At 34.7% G+C, this 20,791-nt stretch overlaps 1 protein-coding gene across 1 annotated transcript in view; it reads left to right on the top strand.

Annotated features, from left to right (window-relative positions):
* Nucleotides 1-14,129, top strand: part of LOC123555890 (tetraspanin-7-like) — a 34,388-nt gene extending 20,259 nt beyond the window's left edge. Inside the window, exons 4-7 of the mRNA XM_053548242.1 lie at nt 1,536-1,631; nt 4,133-4,309; nt 5,766-5,849; nt 8,672-14,129. Of these exons, the coding sequence (XP_053404217.1) occupies nt 1,536-1,631; nt 4,133-4,309; nt 5,766-5,849; nt 8,672-8,743 (429 nt within the window). The 3' untranslated portion in view covers nt 8,744-14,129. The remainder of the gene's footprint in view (nt 1-1,535; nt 1,632-4,132; nt 4,310-5,765; nt 5,850-8,671) is intronic.
* The last annotated feature ends 6,662 nt before the right edge of the window (nt 14,130-20,791 follow it).

The following is a 20,791-nucleotide window of genomic DNA, read 5'->3' as shown; positions in this document are numbered from 1 at the left end:
TATAATTACCTGATGACCCCAAGTAATATGATGTCACTTGACTGTGACCTTGACCTACTGGCCTACTTTCTTGTTTTTTAAGATACAGCCTTGAAATTTTGATGACTTACACAGTTTTGCACACAAATTGTAAAACTGAATTTCATTGACCATGAATGTGACCTACTGACTTTCTTAATATTTTATCATGAGTTTGATCCTTGAAACATGTAGCTCATATTACTCAGGTGAGCGATCCAGGGTCATCATGACCCTCTTGTTTATCTAAATACACCTTAGCAGCTTCTAATGAAATTGGTTTGAAACATTATTTATGTCTTCCATGGTAAGAAATAGTCATATTAGATAACTCTTGATATAACATTTATCAATATGAATGCTTTACTAATATATTGTTGTATAGGCTTGTACTCTGTATCTTCTACATGCATATACCAGTGCATGATTACCTCCCCTGATTTTAATAAAAATGGATTTAACTCGGTAAATATTTATAGAACTCATTTGAAATTTCATTATTGTGTTTAGTTGGACTGAGGCAATCAGGGTAAATAGCTATGGACTGATTTTATGTCAAATTACCTCCCTTTGTTTTGAATTAAAATGGGTGTATCTCAGTAACCAATGAAGATACTGATTTGAAATGTTTGTGCCATCAGATGGACTCAGACAATCAGGTTAGATAACTTTTTACTGAATTTATGACAAATAACCTCCCTTTATTTTATGTAAACTAATCTATCTCAGCAGCATCGAATGAGATTGGTTTTAAATGTTATTTAAGTCTTCCAGGGTAAGGAATAGACATGTTAGTACAAAAATGCAGCATTTGAGCCTAGGACCCTCAAACTTGGTATGGAAATTGGCCCTGACTAGGTCAAAAGGGACTGTTACAAGAAAATGTTTATCCTGATGATATTTAATGTGTATGCCTATGTGCTCTATGTCAAAACTTGATCATATCATTTTGAGCAATGGTACTCAGGTGAGCGATACAGGGCCTTCATGGCCCTCTTGTTAAATTATGTCTAATGACACACAATGGGGTTACAGTCTTACCATCTTGTATGACACCAGTACTGGTTTAACTTCACAGGGATTTGAGTAAGAATAAAGCTTTCAGTCAAGTCAAACTTAAATAAGTTAGTACAAACTGAACCATAGACTAACTGTCATTGTAATCTTACATTTCATTGACTAGTAGTTAAGGATCACTTGCCCTACATCTCTGTGTGTTGGAGCTCTGATCAGGTCATCATGTAAGGAAGCTGTTCAACTGGTTTGACTAAGGTTGGTTGGTGTCTGCTTGTGTCTAAGAGGTTGCAAGGTTGTGCACCAGGGGTCTTTTTCAGTCACAATTCAGTCTGTGTCAGTATGACTTCAAACAAAACCAAGGGACACAAGATTTTGATATATAAAAAAATAAGTCAAAATGTGTGCATTATATCCCATTGCATAGGTGACTGTTTAGTTTATCATTACATTATTCCTAGTTTCTATGATAAAAGTTGCCAACTAGTTCGTCTGTATTGTAGCTAGAAGCTGGTTTCAAGGAAGGACTTGGCACTGCACTCACACAGTACAACAAAGATGCAAAGATGCTGAAAGCTTTTGATGGTCTCCAGCATAACGTAAGTAAAAACAGCTTGTACAGATTATGTTAAAAGATTATTTTGTTTGTTTTATGTCTGTTTCTTTAAAGGACGTCTTATGTATGTTAGATTAAAGAAATAATAATATATGTTTACATTATTTAGCCTATGAACAACTGACTGAATTTTTTAAATAAAGAAATGCTTGAACCTACGTAGGACATTTAGAATAAGGTAGAAAAAAGTGGGTCACCATGAGCACACCTATAAAAGACTGTTTGAATCCAATTTAGCTTAATTCACAATATAATATATAGACGCTGTAATTATGCAGGAATTATAACCTTGGACACCTTTTATATGAAGTATGTCTACAACAGTAGTGATTTCTGCCAGTTTATGCTAAGGTCAGGACCCACCTTCTCACATGACACCAGTACTGGCTTTCAGGGAACAGAGTCAAAAGTGATTAGAACAAGCTTCAAGCTTTCATCATAATTGAGCTGAAATAAACTAGTACTGATATTGATTTTGGATGATTTGTCTTCATGACCTGTAAACATACCCTTCTGCAATCTAAGAAATTTTGATAGAATACCTTCATTAGTGAAACAGGGACAAAGTGCAATTATACCACTGTCACTAAGTCACTTAGCTTTCAGTTAATATATTGTAGGTTTTGTAATTTTTGCATCAGTTTTATCCTGCACTTTGAAAAGCAACAGCAGTGTTTGTGTTAAGATTTTTATACGCCCGTTTGAAAAACGGGACGTATTATGGTAACGCCCCTGGCGGGCGGGCGGGTGGGTGGGTGGGCGGGCGGCGTCCACAGACTTTGTCCGGAGCATATCTTCTACATGCATGAAGGGATTTTGATGAAACTTGGCACAGTTGTTCACCATCTTGAGACGGAGTGTCATGCGCAAAAACCAGGTCCCTAGGTCTAAGGTCAAGGTCACACTTAGAGGTCAAAGGTCAAATTCAAGAATGACTTTGTCCGGAGCATATCTTCTTCATGCATGGAGGGATTTTGATGAAACTTGGCACAATTGTTCATCATCATGCATGAGACGGAGTGTCATGCGCAAGAACCAGGTCCCTAGGTCTAAGGTCAAGGTCACACTTAGAGGTCAACGGATACAAGAAAGAAAACTTTGCCCCGAGCATATCTTTTCAGCATGGAGGGATTTTGATATAACTTGGCACAAATGTTCACACCACGAGGCGGAGTGTCCTGCACAAGAAACCAGGTCCTAGGTCTAAGGTCAAGGTCACACTTAGAAGTCAACGGATACAAGAATGAAAACCTTGTCCGGAGCTTTTTCTTCTTCATGCATAGAGGGATTTTGTTTATAACTTTGCACAAATGTTCACCACAAGAGGCGGGTGTCATGCGCAAGAACCAGGTCCCTAGGTCAAAGGTCAAGTCACATTTTAAAAGGCCAAAGGTCAGATGCAAGAATGACTTTGTCCGAAGCTTTCTTCTTCATGCATGGAGGGATTTTGATGTAACTTGGCACAATTTACACCATCATGAGACGAAGTGTCTTGCGCAGTTCCCTTCTTTAGACTACTTCCCTTTGTTGTTACTATAAATAGCTTATATTGTAACTTTTTCATTACTAGTCGTAGGGAAAAATCGAGACCACTTGTCTGTAGTACAACATGCCTGCTACATCCAATTATGAGGTGTATTTTGACCAATCTCTGCCTGGTAAAGATTTTTGTGTGGACTTACAATTTTTTTTTGGATTTTTTTTTTTTTTTTTTTTTTTTAAGATTATCTTCCCTTAGTTGTTACTATAAATAACTTATATTGTAACTTTTTTATAATTGACCGTATGGAAAAAATAAGACCACTTTTCTGTGGTACAACATTATGTTACTTTCAAATTTTAGGTGTATTTTAATGTATCTCTACCTGGTAAGGAGTTTTTTTTGTGGACTTAGAAAAACAAATGACTTACAATGATTACTAAACAACCACAAAATTAAAATTCCATTTGCAAATACAGGTGCTAGAGTAAAGAAATTTGCTGTGACGGGCGTATATTGTGACATTCTGGCACTCTTGTTTGCTTCTTAGCTTATTACTCTTTTTTGATGTAATGCTGTTTAAAGTTACAGTCCAGCTTGTGATAATTATTACCCTTCATAAATGTTCACCAGTCAGTAAAAGTCACTTCGAATTCCCAGGTCAAATTTCCTTTTTCAAAGTGCTGCATTGAATGACAGCGTGCTTTATGCAGTCAGTGGTTATTATTTTCCATTCCCAAATGCATCTTCTGGCTCAATTTAGCCAACACTTTATATTTGTTTGCTATGGCAAAACATCAGCAGAAGATGTTAGATAAATAAAAGTGGCCTGAGGACATTTTTGGGGATTATATCACTAGGCAGAACAAGTACCAAGATTAAGTTGTAACATACAGGGAGAGATCAGGGTCGCTGGAACTATAAAAGTCAGCTTGGTTATGCACATTCTGGGAAAAACAGACAAGTTTAAAGTCATTAGAAACATATTTTTTTCTTTATTTCAGCTTCACTGCTGTGGAAAGAACAAGTACCAGGATTGGTTTGACACCCCATGGGAGGAGCAGCAGAAGAACCTGACAAGGGTTGTTCCAAAGTCATGTTGCCGAGTGGATCAGAGCAAGTGCAAGCACTACGATCTTCCAGCAGACAGCAAAAACCAGACTTTGGATATTTACACCAAGGTTTGTTTTTCTTCTGTCTCAAGTTTAATGTATATATTTCTAATAATAATTTGTTGAATATATGTACAATTAAAAGATAGCAGGAATTTATATGCTTGTAACAAACGTATTTGAAACCATTTCTAGTATTCAAAGTAGAAGGTACTGGCAAGTTAATTTCAAAATGTTAAATGGCTTTTAGTACATACTGGTACTCTACTGAATAAAGTCAGGTTGAAAAAAATAAGTATGAATAAACAGACATAGATGCATGTAATAAACTATGTGTATTCCATGTAAAGTCATTTATGGAAGATAGGACTGCCTTTTAAAGAGAATAAAGGGTCAAGGTATACCTTGACAAAACTTTCTCCAGATAAAAAAGTTGTTCATTAAGAAAAGCTGCTACAGTTTTATTAAAACTTGCACAGGTTCTTGAATTGTTGTGTAATGCCTGGCCCCTTTTAGGAAAAAGTAATATATATGTGGTAATGAGGTTGTATAAAGATTTCTTCTGTCACAGGGCACTCGTTTGGCTGTTTTTGGGGCCGAATATGGGTACCATTCCCCTCATAAAATAATATGTTTTTTTCCCCTTTCTCAGAAGAAAATTCCCCTGATAACAAGTTGTTTGACACAACTAGATATGAACCATCTTACAAGTTATATTTTAGTGCCTCTAAGGAATAGAACTGCTGAAGTATAGTTACATTAGTTAAAAATGATTGAAAACAGTATCAATAAGTGTGGAAAGTAGTAACATATATATGGCTAAAAACTTCCCCATTTGTCTTAAAACGACGAAAAATTCCCCTTTCTAAGGGTATGGGTACCTGTTCCCAAAAGTTGTTGAGTGCCCTGTGTCAGTAAATATGTACTAGCTGTCTGTTTTTAGATAGTTACTGTTTGCATTTTGATGAAATGTGAGAGCCCAGATCTAAGGATCATGGGGTCGTGAGTTTGATCTCCGGGTGAGGTGTATGATCTCCATGATGATTTAATAAAAGTCATTGTGTCCAAAAACATTTGTCCTCCACATCTGATTTTTTGGGGGGTAAATTGGCAGTTACTCATGGAGAACAGGTTTGTTCTGGAACAGAATCCAGGAACACTGGTTGTTACATACGGTAACTGAAGTACTGTTGGAAAATGGTGTTAAACCAAAAACAAACAAACAAATCATTCATAGGTTATAGAGCCTAGTTTGTATACCAACCTTTAACCCTCATAAAGTACTAAGTGTATAGACCAGTCCTCAATCCTTTATATAGAATGAAGTTTGTAGACCAGTCTCAGAATTTCAGCCTTTGATTGGTTATTTTGCAAGGTTGTTTTCTGTGACTGGTTTTCAAATTCAGTTTTATAATCTATGAGTCTGAAGTTTCACATGAATGTTAAACCTGCCCAGTGATCTAATTGAGTACTAGTGGCAATTGAATATTGATATGTTTTTATTCAGTTATTTGAATATTTGCAGGGCTGTTATGATACGGTTACAGGCTTCATGCGGAAAAACATGGCTCTGATTGGTGGAGTTGCCCTTGGGATCTCGTTCTTCCAGGTATGAATCTGTTCTCTATCAATGGGCAGGACATTGACCTCTATATAACCTCTACAAGTTATTGCTGTATATATCTTGTTTTGTAATATTCTTCAAGAGCTGCTGGTATCTTTTTTTTGCAGAAAATATATCTAATGTCCAAAAGTTTAGTAGGTTCATACCATCTGCACTTCTTCGATATAATAAAATCTCATCTTAAATTGATGATTTTTCATTGTCTGCTGTGACTGATTATATTGCAATGAAAATCTTATTATGCAAGATACACAATTATTTATTTCCTGTCTAACTAGTTGAGTAGACCAGAATTGCATTTTGCCAGTAATGGTTAATAATTATTATTCTGTTAAGTTGAATGATACTTTTGCCATTTTCTGTAAAAAGATAAGGTAAACAATTTGGGAGAAGTGATACCTTGTTTTGACCATTTTCAGCATCTCAAGGATGCAATTTGAGAAATATGCCATATTTTAGGACATTGTTGCAGTTAGAATAGTTTTCAGAATCAGACATAGTTTCCTCAGGAAAAAAGACTGGGGGCCTCCATGACAAAGTGGTTAAAGTTGCTGACTGAATTACATGCTCTGCACCACTAACAGTGCTTGGGATGTAGACTTTTTTCATGAAAGGAAGCCACCCAGCTGCTTACAAAAGATTGGTGGTTCTACCCAGGTGCCTGCTTGTGCCTGAAATAATGCCTGCTGGGGGTCCTTGAGTCTTTCTCCATCAAAAGTTGGAAAGTTGCCATATGACACGTGACATTAAACCCAACACAAACAAAAACATAAAAACAAAACAAAACAAAAGGAGACAGAAGTTTTTGAAGTAAATCATGTTTGTCATTAAACAGTTTTGATGAAGACACTTTTTATAAAGAATAATTATTTGGTCTAAAATATAGGTACATTTGGATTTTTATGCCCCCGCCATAAAATGGGGGTGCATATACTGTTACCCCTGTCTTTGTGTGTGTGTGTTTGTTTGTGTGTTCGGGAAAGGGTGGTGTTCACGTCTGGGCCATAACTTTGACATGCATGATCCGATTTCAGAATAATTTGACACAATTGATAAGCATGAATAGATGATTTGTCGTGCTTAAAACCATTTCACTAGCTCAAAGGTCAAGATCACAGTCCTTGGTTGAACTAAGCCAGTTTTCACTACATAGATACTGATAATGTGGTCTTCATGTCCGGTCCATAACTTTGACATGCATGGTCCGATTTCAAAATAATTTGACACAAATGATAAGCATGGATAGATGATGTGTCATGCATAACAACCATTTCACTAGCTCAAAGGTCAAGGCCACAGTTCTTGGTTGAACTTAGCTAATTTTCACTACATGTACAGAATACTAAATTTTCTGGTTTTCCTACAATATTTTGTTTTTGTAAATAAAAACTGCCAAGGGTCCTTTTAGTTTGTGAGCAGTACCATGCCTGTGACCTTTTTCATGTTGCGGGGGCATCCGTGTCTGTGACACATTTCTAGTTTAATAATGTAAAACCATATCATTTCATGGGCATTAAATTTCATGGTTTTATCAAAAAACACTATTTCGTAGATTTCAGGTGGAGAAATTGCCTATTCATCTGGCTTTAATTCCTATTGATTGATGTAACCATGAAACTTATGAAAATCAGTCCCCACAAATATTAGTTATTTCATTAAAGTCATTGCATTTACTGAATTCTTTTTTAACAAATATATAGTCACAATGTACTAGTGTTGGAAATCAGTTAGACCTTTCATGTTGATTTATCAGTACAAAAAAATCTGGATTCTTGATTGGTCATGATGAAGTTCAAATGTATCAGTTCATGCCAAATAAGATGAATAAAGCTAAACTTTTCCATTTTAGGCAAATTAACTTAATATCAGTAATTTTGACCATTTTGAACTGATAGTTCAGAAACTGCCAATTATAACAATTCTCTGTAGTTTAGAGACATCCAATTTACATGCACATTTATAGTTAAATGGCAATTTCACTACATTTGGCTTGTTTTGTTGGCATTATTTAGTTCTGGCTACCGTAACTTAACTGACGCTATTTTTATTTTCTGATGGTCGCGTCCATTAAGTTATGGCGAAACCCCATTTGGTTAACTAACCAGTATCAAACCGCAACATCTCGCACACTTCTCTCGTGAGAAACGGATGACGTCATGCAACAGTTCAGAGCACGTGGTTATTTTTGAAAATCAAGTTCAAAATTTCACTTATTAATGCAATTTTTTTAATCATAAACATAACCAATTTCGATAAAAATTCATTAAAACATATCCTAGAAAGTTTAAGTTCTCAGAAATGGTCAATAAATAACAATTCTATACCGAATATTGGTTTTCAAATGAAGAGCACCCTGATCAGGTGATAACTGCAATGGCGGACACAATATTGCAGACAGGGGTACCAATTTGAAACTTGTGTGTATAACTTGTGTTCAAATTACGTTGCATGGATTATTTTATACCAGATCAAAAGAAAAATTAATTAGAAACATTTTAAAATAAAAGGTGAGTTCATTGCATTTCATTTGATGAAATTATAGCGTGACAGACTTCTGGCGCGATTCCTGGTTAGGTTTCAGTACGGGATTCGTTTCAGCGCAGAGATCCATAACAGCATATAAACATCTCTGAGCTGAATATTTTTAGCTAGGCATTATAAGGCTGTAAAAATTTGCGACAAATGACAAATTTCATTGATGATCATGTCGTGGACTATTTATTCATGATTGTTTGATGCTATGATTAGTTAGCACACTGTTGCGATATATGTATAACATAAAAGTGTATTCTTGTTGTGTATTTCAGCTTCTAGGAGCTGTCCTTGCCTGTTGTCTGGCCAAGAATATCAACAAATCCAAGTATGAACAAGTCAAATAAAGACACCCTGCTGTGGGGTAAATTTGGAAGTATGAGGAACTGGTGCAACATACTTGAAACTATGGAGAACCTTTAAGTGTTAGCAGTTTATTTCACAGAATTAACACACAAAATATTTTATTATTTACTAACTTTTCTATATTATTTTTTAATTGCTTAGTAAATGATTTTTAAAGAATTCATTTATTTTTTTCATTGTTGAGAAAATCAAAAAAGTCTGTAAGAATAAATGTAAAGGGATGAATAATAATGAATGTTGCAATAATGCAAATATAAACCTAGTATAGTGTTAAGTTTTAAGAAATATCTACTCTTCTTTAATTAGAAAATATTTGTTGTTTTATTATTAACTATAGAATTTTATTTTTTATTATGTTTGTAAAAGAATAGGGTAAACCTGTATAATGACTGATATTTTATCATATCTGTCATCTTTAACAAATGTTACAGTAAACTGTTGTTGAGTTAAAAAGAACCATTTTGCTTAGAAAACATGCTAACTTTGGTATTTTACAGTATGTTACTACATATACAAACTTTAGTTGTATACAAAAAAAACCCACAAAAATTAAATATTTTATATCAAAACATGTATAACTTTTGTGCAAGTATATACTGAGCAATGCCTTCAAAATTTCATGAATGATGTCATTATGTTGTCAGACAATGTCAATGGTGTCATCAGACAATGTTAATGATGTTGTCAGACAATGTCATAAATGATGTCGTCAGACAATGTCATAAATGATGTTGTCAAACAATGTCATAAATGATGTTACCAGATGATGTCCTTTTGGGACAATAGAGAGGTTGCAGTTCCATACATGATGTGTAGTTAATCCCTGTACATAACAAGAGGCATCTGCTATTTGTCAGACAATTATAATCCAAAAGTTTGCTAGAAGTAAACATTACATTTAAAGCATGTAAGTTTGCAGATATTGTTGGATGTTTAAAACATTACCATACCTTCTGAATAACTTGTCATATTCTGACTTTTGGCAGCTCAGATACTTATTGAAGAAAGGAATGAAATTTACATGGTCCCATACAAGACTTATGAAATTGTCACATCTCCAAAGACATTTGCTAACAGATTAAATGCAGTGGTTAAGTTTTAACAACCAAAAGAAACACTTCATTTTTTGCATATCATGATGCATGACCTACCAAAATATGTGTTAAATGTGCATCTTTATTTTTATTTAAAAAAGGAGAAAATCAAAAAAAGTTATTTTTCTTTACGTTTTTCATCTACTAGCTAATTTTTTGATTGCTTGAATATAGCTCTTTTACTAAATAGGTACTAAGAGATCTCACAGGTCAAAAACTTTATTTCTCAAATGCCGAAATTTAGATGCCAGGACTTGGAAGTTTTTATTCAGGGCCGTTAAATCAAAATCTTTTGCTGATGTTTGTATTTATTTTATTTATCCTCACCCTAGAAATCTGTCTCCTCTCATTGTTTAAGACTGATCTCTTCTTGGTGAAATTCATTCAAGTAAATGTTTGCTGGCAATCATACTTTAAAGAAATTCACACTGAATATAGACTATAACACTGTCTTGAAATGAACCTATGGGATGTGCTGATGATGAAATTGGTCTTAATTGGAAGAAGAAATCAGCATGTGGTTTTTCCTACAAATTTACCAGATCTTATTTCTGCTTTATATTTATGACTGTTTTTCATTTTGTCTTTTTACGGTTATTTTTTAAAGGACATTGCCCCCAGATAAACATCAAAACTTAGAGGTGACAGTTGATTTAAGATATCAAAAATGATAAACTGGTATTGTTAACTGCAGAGATATTTTAATGTGTATGATATAAAGTACAGTTAAAGCTACACAGTCATTTTCTGTTTAATTCTAGTATAGTTGATAAAATCTGTAAAATCATTTGCACATTTTTAGTGGGTAGGAAAGTTACACAGAGAAGAATCATTTTAGGCCAATACATATACATTTTTGAATACATGTATGTCTCAAAAATTAAAAAAGATCTTACAACCTTCTCTAGAGAAATTAATAATGATGTATTGCATATTTCAGGGGTTTAAAGATACAATTTGTGAAAAGCTGATATAAAAGAATTTTTTTCCAGAAAATATTGCTTTATGCTGTACTAAGATATTCTGAAAATTTTATAATAACCTATGAATAATTAAAGCAAAAATAGAACTTTAAAAAAACATAATGGTGTCCTAAATTGCTGGAATTTACAACCGCAAATAGCTCTTATCAAAATCAACTTTTGACAGTGAACTCGAAGCTAATCAAGATATCTTAAAAAAGTATGGAAGTTTTTATAACCAATTTCCATGTTATATAGAATGAAATGTTATAGGAATTATATTGTCTTATATTGTAACAACTCCTGTAACAGAAATGAAAGATAAAATGGTAATTAGTGGACTGGGATTTTTATTGTCAGTTTCATAAAAATGAAATATTGAAACACCAATGTTTTTGTAGATAATTTAATTTATATTGTTATACAGATCAGTTTTACTTTTCACTGATAAATCCACCTGTCAGCTGGTGCTTATTAAATTGAGCCGTGTCATGAGAAAATCAACATAGTGGCTTTGTGACCAGTGTGGATCCAGACCAGCCTGTGCATCTGCGCAATCTGGTCAGGATCCTTGATGTTCACTTTCAAAGCCTATTGCAATTAAAGAAATCGTTAGCGGACAGCATGGATCCTGACCAGACTGTGTGGATGTGCAGGCTGGTCTGGATCCATGATTGTAGCAAAGCCACTATGTTGGTTTTCTCATGGTGTAGCTCATTTGTTTATTGTAGGGATGGGAACGAATGTTCGAATATTCGAATATTCGAAAATCGGTCGAATATTCGAATATGAAAATCAAATTCGAATATTCGTAAATTATTGTATTTTTTTTTTAAAAATAAGTTTCTTTGATTTTGGGCAGTATGAACCAGACATACAGAATAAAACCATGTCATGTTAGTTGATCACGTATCAAAAGATGTCCAATTAACAAGAAAATAGCAATGCATAATTGGCAGGGGCCATCGTTACTTATTAACAGTTTGCAACAGGCGTCAATGTGTCAGATGCATGTCAAAAGATGTCCAATTAACAAGAAAATTGCAATGCATAATTACCTGGGGTCATCGCTACGGATTAACAGTTTGTATTAGGCGTAAATGTGATATCTTTTTATCTTTTGTTCATTTTTATTGACGCCTGTTTTATGTAACAAGTTGTAGATTTTTTTTTCGAAAACACTACCAAACTTGTAGATATTGTCGATCTTTTCACAATATTTTCTACGACGTTTCAGACCATCCGCAGAATCGGTTTTCATCCGCAATCGGTCGTATTCGAATTAAATTTTGAAGTAGTTAATAATAAAATCAAGAAAAACGTATGATTGATGCACAAGTTCATGTTGAAGGAGGTTTAAGTCTGCCTTACTTGCATTTTACACGACGATTTTTACACGCCGATTGAAATTTTTCAAAATGGCGGCGGTGATACAACAGCGCATCACGTGTTTAAATGGGACGACCTGCTATTTTTAGATAAAATTGCGACGGTCTAAATTATAATCGTTTTGATTTTTTGTATCATTTTGAAGCTAAAACACTGAATTAGTAAAACATGTTCATGATTATACTAACAGAATCGTGAAATAAAACGCTAGGATCGGCGGGTTTCGCTATGTAGGATCGGGTTACCCGAAACAAACATTTTTTGGCCTTATTTACGATGATCCACGCTTTAAATAAATGAATACGTTGTGTATATGCCAATCACTTAATAAGAATTTAAAGCTTCCATTAAAACTAACCGAATATTCGAATATATTCGAATATGGCAAACCGAATATTCGAATATCGATTTCAGTATTCGTTCCCATCCCTAGTTTATTGTTATAGTTAGATTTATATATTTGTTGTTCATATACAAGCCTGTCTCCAGATATATTGAAATTGCCAGTCAGTTGAAATATTTTGTATAACAGATATATCCATTAATCTGCAGAAAGCTTTTCATAGTTAATGTTCATTTTCATAACTTTTTTAGTTTAGCTGTTTGGACCACCCCGAGTCTGTCAGTACCATCCACTATCAACAGTATTTATTTACTGTTTACACACTAGAAGTCACAATTTTCACCTTGATGGAAGTTGGACAGAAAGATTGTCTCAGTAAAATCTGGGACAAGCTTTTAGTGGGTTATTTTGGGGTCCAACTAAATCATATAGGCAAATAATGGAAAAAAAACCTTGTTAACAGTCTAGAGAACACATTTTCTACCAAATCTTCTTGAAGCTACATGTAATCAGAATGTTTACCTTTATGAAATCTAGATCAAGTCTGAAGCTATGTCAGCAGGTCACTAATGTTAAATCGTAGAAAATCCTTGTTAACATTCTAAAAGGCCAAATGAGAATGTTAGAATGTTTGTTGATGTACAATCTTTGTTAAATTCAAGACCTAGTGATCTCTGATAAAAATTTAGGTCACTAGGTTTAATCATAGAAAAACCTTTTCATCACTTCATCACTGCTGAGGCCAGTGCTTGGAGCTCATCCTCTGGTACTGGAATAGCATCCCACTGGCCCTTTGAACACATCCTTATGGTACGGAGTGTATATCCTTCCTGTACCTGGAATTTATCCTTTGGTACTCTGAGCAAATCCTTCAGGTCTTGGGAATGCATCATTGGGTACTGGAAGCGCATCCTTATACTCAGGAGGAGGGGTGTGGGGGTTACATACTTATGATGCAAGGTACTGTGAGCACATCTTTCCGGTATGGGGAGTGTGCCTTCTGGTTATGGGAGCTATTCTTTCCTCCAACACTTTCCTAGGGAACACGTCTGTTCAGCACTGAAAGCTACCTGTTGATGCTGGGAGCACCTTCTGGCACTTGGAGTGGTTTCTCTCTGTACTGACAGCAACCTTCTAGCACAGGCGGTGTTTCCTTCCTGCACATGGAGCACATGTTTCCTGTGCTGGGAGCTTCAGGTACTGGTTTAACATTGGTTCATCATTGATTCATCATTAGTTACTGCTTTTCTTATTCAAGCTGCTTCAGAGATAGTTATTTGTATGTTCACCTGTTGTTTTTTTGCAATAAGATTTACATTGTTATAGTCTGTTTATAACTTACTGACATTTTAATAACCCACCTCTTCACAGGTGTTTATTTTTCAAATATTATAGTCAGTTTCATATTTGTATTAGTTATGTACCTCTGATAAATCCCTGCAGGCAGTTTTGTCAACAGTATTGTTAGTTTTTCTTTATTTTATTTTTTCTACAAGTGTTATCTAGTTCAGAGTCAGACTATTCATTTGCTTTCATTAATGTGTATTGCTTTTCTGTTTGTAAAAACCATTGAAAATTGCATTGTAGTATAGTTATTTGAAAAAAGTAATATCAACAAATTTGAGTGTTTGAATAACATATAGATTTAAATATTTGAATACTCTTAACAGCTATGCTGTATAAGAAATATCAAAATATAAACTGGTTATAGCAGCTTCATTAACTTTCGATGGGATGGACTTTTCTTAAATTTGATCAAATGATTCCGCAAGACTGCACTTAGTCAAATTAGAGAACAACTTATTTTCATGATCATTAATTTTGTACATGTTCAACAAAGTTAGGTAGAAGCATCCTTGAATTGACTTCTCTCGTGTTTAAAATTAGAATAATGTGCAAAATTGTATTCAGTTATAATGATGGGAAGTAACTTCTTTCTTCCGTCTGCCGTTGAAACTTAATTGACGGAATCAAAAAGTTTGCTATGTATAGCTAAAGCTTGTTATTTTATTACCCGAAATTATAACCAGAAGACAAGTAACATTCACATTTTTACATGTTTATTTGTACATTTCAGATATGAATACAATCACATATTTCAATTACCGGCGCGTAAGATACTGTAAACAGTGCTAATTCAACCTATGAAATATTCCTTTCAATATAAAAGTTATTATCAATATTTTGGCAGAGTATGGCCACTCCAATGAAAGCTATTTGAAAAACCAGTCGACCGGGAGGAAACCAGACGTACTCGTAAAGCACCACGTCATTGCTCCACGTTACCTGTAGAGCAACAAGCAGCGCCACACGGACGCAAGGGATACCACAGTACACCACAGTAAATTAAACATCCCCCAAAACTCGACGTTACCTGCAAAGCAGTGAGGAATATTTAGCGGACCAACGGAGCAAGGCAACGTACTGTGGTTCTAAGCAACGAGCAAGGCTACAGTACACAACAATATTTAGCGGACCAACGGAGCAAGGCAACGTACTGTAATTCTAAGCAACGAGCAAGGCTACAGTACACCACAATATTTAGCGGAGCAAGGCAACGTACTGTACTTCTAAGCAAGGCAAATACTATAATGAGCAAGGCTACAGTACACCACAGTAAATTAAATATTCCCCATAACTCGACGTTACCTGCAAAGTAATGAGGAACATTTAGCGGACCAATGGAGCAAGGCAACGTACTGTAATTCTAAGCGAGGCAAATACTATATGATGAGCAAGGCTATGACATCAGCAAGGCTATGATACATTTAAGCAAGGCTAGTCAGATATTGCCAAGGCACTAGAGCAATACCTTTAATATACACCGTAACATCCGTACCATCAAAACGTCCCAAAGCACGCCCGATCGCCCCCACGGTCGACAGAATTTTTCCAGGCCCTTACAATTAGGAGTGACATAAAAATAATTGTATATAAGTATTGAAATGATTAACTGGAATTTTAGTAATAAAAATTATACAAGTATTAATTCTAAATTGTCCTTTTGATTTATCATAAAGCAACAGTCCGGAAGAATGATATCCTTTTAGATTTGTCTGTTTCACAAATTGTTTGTAGCCCAGGAATCCGTTCAATTAATGTCTGTGGAAAGTACCTGGAGTCTGATCACTTCCGGAGTTGGCACCCAATGGCAGCATATTATCTGCAACATAAATACTTCACAAAACAGTCAGATTGTCATAACAGAATTAAAGATACAACATATAATGAATTGTAGTACACAACAATTTTTATTATTATTGTTATTATTACTGGGGTGTGGCGGGTGGGCAATTTAACATCGATCTGAAGCGCTAGCCAATACACCTTTAGTTCAACTGAGAAGATTGCACGTGCTCTCGATTTAATATAACGCTCGAGTGGTTCCCTGACGAATAGGCGTTTATCATTAATCTGTTATGTTTAGACAAGGAACTAGAAAACTGGATTACTTGACAACGACGATAGTTTATAGCTAACACACCTAGCAACGAGATAGCTATAAATTTCGGGAAAAAATAAAAGTAATTATTTTTAGGCAAAATAATTTTTTATTATTTTATTACCCGAAATTATAACCAGAAGACAAGTAACATTCACATTTTTACATGTTTATTTGTACATTTCAGATATGAATACAATCACATATTTCAATTACCGGCGCGTAAGATACTGTAAACAGTGCTAATTCAACCTATGAAATATTCCTTTCAATATAAAAGTTATTATCAATATTTTGGCAGAGTATGGCCACTCCAATGAAAGCTATTTGAAAAACCAGTCGACCGGGAGGAAACCAGACGTACTCGTAAAGCACCACGTCATTGCTCCACGTTACCTGTAGAGCAACAAGCAGCGCCACACGGACGCAAGGGATACCACAGTACACCACAGTAAATTAAACATCCCCCAAAACTCGACGTTACCTGCAAAGCAATGAGGAATATTTAGCGGACCAACGGAGCAAGGCAACGTACTGTGGTTCTAAGCAACGAGCAAGGCTACAGTACACAACAATATTTAGCGGACCAACGGAGCAAGGCAACGTACTGTAATTCTAAGCAACGAGCAAGGCTACAGTACACCACAATATTTAGCGGAGCAAGGCAACGTACTGTACTTCTAAGCAAGGCAAATACTATAATGAGCAAGGCTACAGTACACCACAGTAAATTAAATATTCCCCATAACTCGACGTTACCTGCAAAGTAATGAGGAACATTTAGCGGACCAATGGAGCAAGGCAACGTACTGTAATTCTAAGCGAGGCAAATACTATATGATGAGCAAGGCTATGACATCAGCAAGGCTATGATACATTTAAGCAAGGCTAGTCAGATATTGCCAAGGCACTAGAGCAATACCTTTAATATACACCGTAACATCCGTACCATCAAAACGTCCCAAAGCACGCCCGATCGCCCCCACGGTCGACAGAATTTTTCCAGGCCACAATAAATTTGCCAAAATTTATCCCCCAAAAATTCTGTGCAACGATTTCTTAAATTCTAAAAAATACTATCTCAGCTTTACAACAATTATATTTGTTCTTTAAAACCAAACTGGTTCATCCATATAACTATAACATAATCGGATAGGTTATTTGAAAGACAAGTAGAGCAAATCCCGCCAACATCACGTGATCACGTTTTGCCAATGTATGAAACAAGGAGCAGAAGGATTATTGTCTTGAGTGATTCGGATCATTTGTTCATCATCATGATGATAATCTATAGTTCTATCTTTGAAAGAAATAACTAACTTAAATGCTTACTTAAAATATATTTGTTTGGATACACGTTTTATCTTAAGATTTATGTCCTAATGTAATTCAATTAAAATTCAATTCCAACCATGTTGATATGTACCCCTTCAAGGCTATACATCAATATCCAGAAAGACCATTATCCCTTTTATCCGCAAGCATTATCCCTTTTATCCACAAGCATTATGTTGTTACTGCATTTTGGTCAGCTTTTCAATGAGTTCACCAGGCCTCAATCGGGTCGGGTATGACAACACAATCCAGTACACTACGGTACCAATTTAAACATAGTATAGATCAACTTGATACTAATTAAAACGACTGCATGTTTATACATTGTATTATCGTTTGCTTGTTATGGTTCTCATGCATCGTTGAACTCAAGAAGATTGTCAATGAAAAAAGTTAAGTGCATACTGAAATGTTTTCTGTATTGAAACGTTTTAATGAAGAAAATCATAATTATCAAACATTTTATCGTTTAAGTTACCGTGTGGGATTTATACACTAAGGCATGTCTGCCCTATTAATTTATAATAATACTGCGGTAAAATACCGAAGCTAGCGGATGGGTCACACATCCCTAAAAATTGTCGTGCAATTATACATGTATTTATAAATGAATAGATCTACTGCGGAACTAGGTCGATATATTTATCAATAACGTGTTAAAGTAGTTGTACTTCTGTCGAATCGTATATTAAAAGAAAACCATACTTTACTATGAAGACCCTGAATAATCGACTTTTCCAATGATGTTTCGCTATCACTTTCTACTTATAACTACGTAATCGTTCTATAAACAGATTGCGCTATACAGCATGAAATATGTCCAGATATTCAACTTACACGGAAACACAATTTCAACCTGATTTTGTAAATCTAATACATAATGACGTTAATATTATCTGTCCTCAGTAAATAATTTGGGCTTGGTTTGTCAAAGAATTTTTTTACTTAAATATTAAAATTCCGACTTTAATATATAATTTATATAACAAACCAACACTGATTTATGAAATCCCGGTTCCGGGCTAAGGTCAAAAAACTACAGAATTTCGTTAACATGATATAGTGCTACATGAGCTATTCGAAGAGAATTCACTTACTGGAACAGGAGAAAAATTAAGACAACCAAAAAATTTTCATTCATACATAACGTAACAAACGACTGGTAGTTTGTTACAGATTTCAACCAAATCCCATGATAACCAGCTCTGAAGTTTTTGCTCACTATACATACATACTCCACTGATACAATCATCCTCGATTATGACCAGTCAAGAGTGTTGTAATACAGTATGATGACTTCCAAAATTTTAAGAACCATTAATATGACCTGTGATATTGGATTCGGCTAAATATTGGCAGTATATCTTAACGCTACATATTTACAACTATGATGGCCTAATCTTATATTAGTTAGCTTCTAATACCAAACAAAAACGTGACACTATATAATGGGAAACCAAGTGCAGAACAGTTCTATCTATTGTTATTTGCAATGTCCCGCTATTTTAAAATGTCATGTTAACTGACACCAGTGCCCTTAGAAATAAATACGAACAGCTCTAACTAAATACTATTAAGAATTAATGACAACCAATAAAATACCATAGGAAAGCTAGCCACATATACATGTATAAATTATTTGTATTCATGTATTCAATTGATTTCTCTTTAGTTTTAAAAGTTTAGAATGTATTCAATTGATTTCTCTTTAGTTTTAAAAGTTTAGAATGGTGTAAAAAAAAGATTTTGAGGCCGCAACTTGAATTAACAAAGTTTCCGTGATATCTTATATGACTCTGGTAACAATAGAATCTATAACAATATAATAGAATCCGGTTCTATATGGAAAATAACAAAATATCTATTGTTTTTCAGCCTCTAAATTGACAGACATCACGATTCTGACCCCGTTTCTTCGAAAAATTCAAGTAACAATGTGTTTCGGGAAACGTTACAATCGTTTCAAATTTAATGTACGGAAAGTTGAGCTTCAACGAAACAGAATTTCCTCACCAAATTAACAAACGTAGTAGTGCAACAATTAACAATCCTGGCCCCGTGTTCACAAAACATTCCCCGGTCCCAACTGAGTTTGAGTTTGAAACTTTAATATCAATCTTACTAAAACTTCAAGACTTAATTCCAACTGAAACTGACCATCACTACTGAAAAGTCATTTGAAAATTTTTATTAACTTGAAATTTAGTTTTGAACATGCTATTTCGATATAAATGACAAATAAAGTTTCATTATCAAACCCAGCCGAGACCGAAAACGCCCTGTGAACACGGGGCCTGAACACCAAGCAAAGAACAAACTGCCCAACTAATACTGTTTAAAAACGTTTGAATCTTATTTTCATAATAGACCACTGGATTTTTTTTTTTTTTTTTTTTTGTAAAACGTTTGCGAGCAATTAGCCTAAAATAACAGTGGACGAGTTACATAAAATTTATCAACAACATGCCTCACTCTATTTCAAAGATGCACTACAAAGTAACGGTACTCTTTGTAATCTGTGATGACAACTCTACATGATTTGCATGAAAAATACATGAGGCACACAGAATTTAGTTCAAAATTGACAGTGACATATTAAGCGAAGACAATGTGCATTGCATGAATTAATGTAGCGATATATATGTACGTCGGTGTGTTTAGTTAAATTTCAATCATATTTTGTTTCCCAGCATAAGAAAATTATTCCTCTATACTTGACAAACTATGCTGAAAAGAGATTTAATAAATAAGTCTTCAGATAATGTTGCGAAAACACATTTATCAAAGGAAGGGCCTAAATTACCCACCTGACATGTATATTATACCTGTATTATACAACCTAGCAAGTTCAACATCTTTATTTATTTTGGATTAAATATTGTGGATCTTAAATTTTCGATTCTATGGATGCACGTGTTCCCGTGCAGTGTATTTGAAGATCATTACCGAAACCAATCGGAAGAAAATGTAAGTACATCTAAGTTTAATATTGAACCAGTGAATTTGTTAGTGATATTTGTTTATGATATCGAAAGAGTTAAATGACCTAACCTGATCCAACGTTAACAGGTGCTGATGCCTGCGTTTGCATGCCGACAGATTCTCCTGGTCATGTAAAACTTATCGCAAAGTGAGGGTCGTAATTAATAGTGTTTGAGAAAACCTACTTAAATATCTTACAGTTGCGTCCTTGTATAAATATTTTTCCTTACAATCTTTCTGGTTTCCATCACCCATCCGATCTTAATCCATATACTATACCCTTGCAATACTAAACTATTCGACGGTCCCATAAAGGGGACGTTAACGTAAAACACTCCAAAAATTTGCTATTTAACTTGCGGGAAGTAAATGAGCGCAACAGTGTCACTGTCTTATGAAATGTGACGTCACCGATGTTACTATTTACTTTGCGAGCACCTTACGAGTAATAAAACGGAAATGCCCTATGTGAATCTCGTGTA

This window comes from Mercenaria mercenaria, chromosome 7, assembly GCF_021730395.1.
Source record: "Mercenaria mercenaria strain notata chromosome 7, MADL_Memer_1, whole genome shotgun sequence".
Classification (NCBI taxonomy): Eukaryota; Metazoa; Mollusca; class Bivalvia; order Venerida; family Veneridae; genus Mercenaria; species Mercenaria mercenaria.
This window is presented reverse-complemented; position numbering and strand designations above follow the sequence as displayed.